This window comes from Siphateles boraxobius, unplaced genomic scaffold (genome assembly GCF_051911475.1).
Source record: "Siphateles boraxobius isolate OS27281-9 unplaced genomic scaffold, OSU_SipBor_1 223, whole genome shotgun sequence".
NCBI lineage: Eukaryota > Metazoa > Chordata > Actinopteri > Cypriniformes > Leuciscidae > Siphateles > Siphateles boraxobius.
In genome coordinates this window covers 640,001-647,500 of record NW_027508837.1, presented here as the reverse complement: position 1 = coordinate 647,500, position 7,500 = coordinate 640,001, and the positions used below count along the sequence as shown (strand labels likewise).

Here is a 7,500-nt window from a genome sequence, read left to right as displayed (position 1 = left end):
AGGAGTGTGTGTCAGGACAGGAGGAGTGTGTGTCAGGAGTGTGTGTCAGTACAGGAGGAGTGTGTGTCAGGAGGAGTGTGTGTCAGGACAGGAGGAGGAGTGTGTGTCAGGACAGGAGGAGTGTGTGTCAGTAGTGTGTGTCAGGACAGGAGGAGTGTGTGTCAGGACAGGAGGAGTGTGTGTCAGGTCAGGAGGAGTGTGTGTCAGGTCAGGAGGAGTGTGTGTCAGGACAGGAGGAGTGTGTGTCAGGAGGAGTGTGTGTCAGGAGTGTGTGTCAGGACAGGGCGAGTGTGTGTCAGGACAGGACGAGTGTGTGTCAGGACAGGATGAGTGTGTGTCAGGACAGGAGGAGTGTGTGTCAGGACAGGAGGAGTGTGTGTCAGGACAGGAGGAGTGTGTGTCAGGAGTGTGTGTCAGGACAGGAGGAGGAGTGTGTGTCAGGACAGGAGGAGTGTGTGTCAGGACAGGAGGAGTGTGTGTCAGTAGTGTGTGTCAGGACAGGAGGAGTGTGTGTCAGGACAGGAGGAGTGTGTGTCAGGACAGGAGGAGAGTGTGTCAGGACAGGAGGAGTGTGTGTCAGGACAGGAGGAGTGTATGTCAGGACAGGAGGAGTGTATGTCAGGAGGAGTGTGTGTCAGGACAGGAGGAGTGTGTGTCAGGACAGGAGGAGTGTATGTCAGGAGGAGTGTGTGTCAGGACAGGAGGAGTGTGTGTCAGGACAGGAGGAGTGAATGTCAGGAGGAGTGTGTCAGGTCAGGAGGAGTGTGTGTCAGGACAGGAGGAGTGTGTGTCAGGTCAGGAGGAGTGTGTGTCAGGACAGGAGGAGTGTGTGTCAGGAGGAGTGTGTGTCAGGACAAGAGGAGTGTGTGTCAGGACAGGAGGAGTGTGTGTCAGGACAGGAGGAGTGTGTGTCAGGAGGACTGTGTGTCAGGAGTGTGTGTCAGGAGGAGTGTGTGTCAGGTGTGTGTCAGGAGGTGTGTGTGTCAGGACAGGAGGAGTGTATGTCAGGAGAAGTGTGTGTCAGGACAGGACGAGTGTGTGTCAGGAGGAGTGTGTGTCAGGACAGGAGGAGTGTGTGTCAGGAGGACTGTGTGTCAGGAGTGTGTGTCAGGAGGAGTGTGTGTCAGGTGTGTGTCAGGAGGAGTTAAGTAAGGACAGGAGGAGTGTGTGTCAGGACAGGAGGAGTGTGTGTTAGGAGGAGTGTGTGTCAGGAGTGTGTGTCAGGAGGAGTGTGTGTCAGGACAGGAGGAGTGTGTGCAAGGACAGGAGGAGTGTGTGTCAGTAGGAGTGTGTGTCAGGACAGGAGGAGTGTCTGTCAGGAGTGTGTGTCAGGACAGGAGGAGTGTGTGCAAGGACAGGAGGAGTGTGTGTCAGTAGGAGTGTGTGTCAGCACAGGAGGAGTGTGTGTCAGGACAGGAGGAGTGTGTGTCAGTAGGAGTGTGTGTCAGGTCAGGAGGAGTGTGTGTCAGGACAGGAGGAGTGTGTGTCAGGAGGACTGTGTGTCAGGAGTGTGTGTCAGGAGGAGTGTGTGTCAGGTGTGTGTCAGGAGGTGTGTGTGTCAGGACAGGAGGAGTGTATGTCAGGAGAAGTGTGTGTCAGGACAGGACGAGTGTGTGTCAGGACAGGAGGAGTGTGTGTCAGGACAGGAGGAGTGTGTGTCAGGAGTGTGTGTCAGGAGGAGTGTGTGTCAGGTGTGTGTCAGGAGGAGTGTGTGTAAGGACAGGAGGAGTGTGTGTCAGGACAGGAGGAGTGTGTGTTAGGAGGAGTGTGTGTCAGGAGTGTGTGTCAGGACAGGAGGAGTGTGTGCAAGGACAGGAGGAGTGTGTGTCAGTAGGAGTGTGTGTCAGGACAGGAGGAGTGTCTGTCAGGACAGGAGGAGTGTGTGTCAGTAGGAGTGTGTGTCAGGACAGGAGGAGTGTGTGTCAGGAGGAGTGTGTGTCAGTACAGGAGGAGTGTGTGCAAGGACAGGAGGAGTGTGTGTCAGTAGGAGTGTGTGTCAGGACAGGAGGAGTGTGTGTCAGGACAGGAGGAGTGTGTGTCAGTAGGAGTGTGTGTCAGGACAGGAGGAGTGTGTGTCAGGAGGAGTGTGTGTCAGGACAGGAGGAGTGTGTGCAAGGACAGGAGGAGTGTGTGTCAGTAGGAGTGTGTGTCAGGACAGGAGGAGTGTGTGTCAGGACAGGAGGAGTGTGTGTCAGTAGAAGTGTGTGTCAGGACAGGAGGAGTGTGTGTCAGGAGGAGTGTGTGTCAGTACAGGAGGAGTGTGTGCAAGGACAGGAGGAGTGTGTGTCAGTAGGAGTGTGTGTCAGGACAGGAGGAGTGTGTGTCAGGAGTGTGTGTCAGGACAGGAGGAGTGTGTGTCAGTAGGAGTGTGTGTCAGGACAGGAGGAGTGTGTGCAAGGACAGGAGGAGTGTGTGTCAGTAGGAGTGTGTGTCAGGACAGGAGGAGTGTGTGTCAGGAGTGTGTGTCAGGACAGGAGGAGTGTGTGCAAGGACAGGAGGAGTGTGTGTCAGTAGGAGTGTGTGTCAGCACAGGAGGAGTGTGTGTCAGGAGTGTGTGTCAGGACAGGAGGAGTGTGTGTCAGGACAGGAGGAGTGTGTGTCAGTAGGAGTGTGTGTCAGGACAGGAGGAGTGTGTGTCAGGAGGAGTGTGTGTCAGGAGGAGTGTGTGTCAGGTGTGTGTGTCAGGAGGAGTGTGTGTCAGGACAGGAGGAGTGTGTGTCAGGACAGGAGGAGTGTGTGTCAGGAGTGTGTGTCAGGAGGAGTGTGTGTCAGGATGAGTGTGTGTCAGGACAGGAGGAGTGTGTGTCAGGAGGAGTGTGTGTCAGGACAGGAGGAGTGTGTGTCAGGAGGAGTGTGTGTCAGGACAGGAGGAGTGTGTGTCAGGAGGAGTGTGTGTCAGGAGGAGTGTGTGTCAGGACAGGAGGAGTGTGTGTCAGGACAGGAGGAGTGTGTGTCAGGACAGGAGGAGTGTATGTCAGGACAGGAGGAGTGTGTGTCAGGAGGAGTGTGTGTCAGGAGGAGTGTGTGTCAGGAGGAATGTGTGTCAGGACAGGAGGAGTGTGTGTCAGGAGGAGTGTGTGTCAGGACAGGAGGAGTGTGTGTCAGGAGTGTGTGTCAGGACAGGAGGAGTGTATGTCAGGACAGGAAGAGTGTGTGTCAGGAGGAGTGTGTGTCAGGAGTGTGTGTCAGGAGGAGTGTGTGTCAGGAGGAGTGTGTGTCAGGAGGAGTGTGTGTCAGGACAGGAGGAGTGTGTGTCAGGAGGAGTGTGTGTCAGGAGGAGTGTGTTTCAGGACAGGAGGAGTGTGTGTCAGGACAGGAGGAGTGTGTGTCAGGAGGAGTGTGTGTCAGGAGGAGTGTGTGTCAGGACAGGAGGAGTGTGTGTCAGGAGGAGTGTGTGTCAGGAGGAGTGTGTTTCAGGACAGGAGGAGTGTGTGTCAGGACAGGAGGAGTGGGTGTCAGGAGGAGTGTGTGTCAGGACAGGAGGAGTGTGTGTCAGGAGGAGTGTGTGTCAGGAGGAGTTTGTGTCAGGACAGGAGGAGTGTGTGTCAGGACAGGAGGAGTGTGTGTCAGGAGGAGTGTGTGTCAGGAGTGTGTGTCAGGACAGGAGGAGTGTGTGTCAGGAGGAGTGTGTGTCAGGAGTGTGTGTCAGGACAGGAGGAGTGTGTGTCAGGAGGAGTGTGTGTCAGGACAGGAGGAGTGTGTGTCAGGAGGAGTGTGTTAGAGAGTCATCAGTGACGGGTCCGAGCCGGAGCTCTGGGTGCCTGCCATCCATTTCAAGCGACGGGAATGAATTCCTCCCGTGTGTGTGTGTGTGTGTGTGTGTGAGAGTGAATGTGGGAGTGTGTGTGTTTGGTTGTGTGTGTGAGATTGAGTTAGTGAGTGTGTGTGTGTGTGTGTGTGTGTGTGTGTGTGTGTGTGTGTGTGTGTGTGTGTGTGTGTGTGTGTGTGTGTGTGTGTGTGTGTGTGTGTGTGTGTGTGTGTGTGTGTGTGTGTGTGAGATTAAGTGCGTGAGTGTATGTGTGTGTGTTTGCATGTCAGAGAGTGTGTGAGTGTGTGTGTGTGAGTGTGTGTGTGTGAGAGTGAGTGAGTGAGTGTGTGTAAGAGTGAGTGAGTGTGTGTGTGTGTGTGTGTGTGTGTGTGAGAGTGTTTGTATAAACATGAACCAACATACTCCACTAACGCAAAACAAACTTTTTTTATCAAATGTTAATAATACTGAAAAACATATTTAAATAGGAGTATTATAAAGTCTTCACACACTGGAGATCAAAGGGACATGCATGTCACTGGGCCACACCCCTTTTACCAGCCCTCCCTGCTGATTGGCTGGCATGTCAGCTATAAAAACCCCACATAATGGGGCCACAGACACTCGCCGTGATCTGAACACAGAAGTTTCTTCAGAAGCTGATGATCCAGTAAGTGTTCATGACTCTCATCTGGAGGAAAAGCCCTGGATCTACAGCGGGATGGAGATGATCCGAGCCGTGCTGGTTGTGCTGGTTGTGCTGGTTGTGCTGGGGCCCGTGGAGGGCAGGAGGGCCCAGCGGACACACACACCGGAGAGTTTCCCTCTGGATTTCACTGCTGTGCAGGGAAACATGGACAGTTTCATGACTCAGGTGAAGAGCTTGGCTCAATCCCTGTATCCCTGCTCGACTCAGAACCTGGACCCGGAGATGAAGCTTCGGTTCCTGAGGAACACTTCGGTCTCCTGTAACGACGGCTCACCTGCGGGGTGAGTGACGGCTTCTTCTCGTGTGTGTGTGTAGAAACGTGTGGCGTAGTGGTGAGACTTCTGCAGACTGAAGGGTTGCAGGTTCAAACCTCACAGAGATTAATTCACTGTCCATCACTGATGTGTTCTTAATACACACTGAATCTCAGATCAATGCAGAAGATCTGAATGTGATTAATGACTGAAAGATATCAGCTCTACATATTTGTGTTTGTATATACAGTATATATATATACAGTATATACAGGGGTTAAATTGGGATTTATTATGTGGGGGTGCTCTCCTCTCCCTAGGGGGGTCCGGGGGCATGAAAATAAACCATTAAATAGCACTTTCTGGAGAGTTTTGTGCAAAGAAATGGAGAAATTGAGTATTACATGATATCTGAAAAACTGCAAGGTATATACTTTGCATTGTTATAGTATCAACAGGTATTAGACATTTAGCATTTACATTACTGTTAATCAGTCATCACTTGATTACACATTTTATTACCTTGTTATGATATAGTGACCCATACAATGTGCCAAACATAATGTGCCACATGAAGAGACAGTGCAGAATATGACAGTAGCAACAGCTGAGAAGATTTGGGTCTGTGGTGACCAGGTCCACCTCACACACACTTCCTTCTCCCATTCTTTCTCTTTACTACTACTACACACACACACACACACACACATCCTACTCTGCATCATTTCTCATCAAGATATGCACGCGTCACAAAAATAAAATCAATCTATCCTTGTGTAAAGGTTGCTTGGTAGCTAAATGTAGGTCTAGCAAGTCTTATATTTCTGTAATTCACACAGATCAAAAACAAATATGCTGACTGAATAGATTGCTAGTTTATTTTGAGTAGCCAGCTAGCAGTTCTCTTGGCAGTTTGCTTATAATCCGGTGTCTGAAGTAAAATGCTCAAAACATCTCCTTAGAAAGATCACATGGTCAACCTAGTCTTGGTTATTTAATTTTGATTTAGTCTTATTTTCCTTACCTTGTCATTCAAGGCCAGGGCACTTTTTGTACATTTCTGGAACTTTTGCGCGCTTCCACACCCCGCGCAACTATGGATCTCCCAGGAATATTATAGTATATCGCTGCGTACATTTATCCGTGTCACCTAGATGCGCGTGCGGTGCGCGATCATGGTCGGCTGACAACGATATTAAGCAGCTAACAAGAATACGACCGTGTTCCGATTGTTCTCAGCTCCGCCGAGACAAAATAGACATGCCATTTCAAAAATCTTTCATTTATTGTCAGAAATATGTTTTCAAAAGCATCACTTCATCCAATTTTATGTGACATAATTTCCAGTAGGCAACTGACTGCAAACGAACAGGCTTAAGCCTGTTTTATGCTTCTGCGTCGAATCGACGGCATACCCCCGCAGACCCCTCTGCGTCGCCGCGAACCCCTCCGCCGTAGCGACGTGCACCTCCAAAAAAATTTAATTACGCGTCGAGGCGACGCAGACCCCAAGGGCTGTGATTGGTCAGATGCACCGCGATGCAACTCAACCTGACGCAGAACCATAAAACAGCCACGGCGCCGTTGGAGTGACGGCGCAGCTACGCCGTGGAGTTGCCTTTATGTGCCGGGGCTGAGCCCCGGAGAGCCCCGGCCCAATTTAACCACTGGTATATATATATATATATATATATATATATATATATATATATATATATATATATACAGTCAAACCAAAAATAATTCAGACACCAGATATAATTTTTGCTATTTTTTTAGTGTGTGCAGGACACTATAGTTCATTTATGTAAGTGAGGAGAACAAAATAAAGTAAACTGGGACATATTACACCCAAACATTCCTCATACAGTGACTACCAGTAACATTTATAACAATTTGGGACCTAAAATGATTGGGACACTTTGAGCTGATCATGTTTTGCTGAAGTGTTTTTTCTTTAATAACTAATGCAGCTTTTTACACCACAGACTGAACAACATGAAGCATTGCTTGGTAACTGGTTGAGCTAAACTGGTATTATCTAATTGTGTAGTTAAATTTAACAGCTGACAGATATTCAACATAATTCATGTGTGAGAGTCTAACAGAAGGACGGACAAAACCTGTGAAATATCAGTGAGAAATGTTGAAGGTGTCTGAATAAATGTAGGTTGGACTGTGTGTGTATATCGGATAATTAGAGTGAGATATTAATTCCTCACATTCCCAGACAGAGGAGAAGATCCGGGGATAATCGTTGCGGTTCGGTTCGTCTTGGAATCTTCGGGGTGGTTTGAGTCAAATAAGCGTATAACGGTGCGTGAGTGTGTGTGTGTGTGTGTGTGTGTCGCGCGCACGCTCATTGTCCTCGCGCTCGCGCCGCAGGTGAGAAGAGTGACATCACGCGCACGTGGTTCTGCGTCGCTAAACCATAACTCGTATGAACATTTATTTTCGGGGAAAAAACTTATTTAAAATCTTAAAAATCCATAAATTCTATCTAAAAAAAATAGATTCTTACCATGCCTTTTCAAATCGACTTGTGTTAATCAGCTGCTTAAAGGGTAACTAAACCCTAAACCAACTTTTTTTAGTTAATGATCTGTAAGAATGGGGCTTTATTAGTACTGTTCATTGATTCGAGTAACTTTTTTGACATTTGTGTATAAAGTGTTTTAATTCTACAATATATGGTGTAAAAACGTCTGAGTGCTGCCCTCCTCAGGTTGAACGGCGGCTACTGCAGTTGAATTTTCCTATTGGATGTTTGGGGTGGTTCGTGACGTAAG

General features: G+C 49.1%; 1 protein-coding gene across 4 annotated transcripts in view; it reads left to right on the top strand.

Moving 5' to 3' along the window:
• The first annotated feature begins 4,373 nt into the window (after positions 1–4,373).
• The window catches only part of LOC143747528 (palmitoleoyl-protein carboxylesterase notum1a-like), a 20,716-nt gene continuing 17,589 nt past the window's right edge, over positions 4,374–7,500 (top strand). For 3 of the 4 annotated variants that reach the window (XR_013206754.1, XM_077240323.1, XM_077240322.1), the window contains exon 1: positions 4,374–4,738. Coding sequence is in view for 2 of the 4 variants with exons in the window: in XM_077240323.1 (XP_077096438.1) it covers positions 4,470–4,738 (269 nt within the window). In the remaining 2 variants the exon portion in view is untranslated. The remainder of the gene's footprint in view (positions 4,739–7,500) is intronic. The other variant, XR_013206755.1, reaches the window with a different exon arrangement.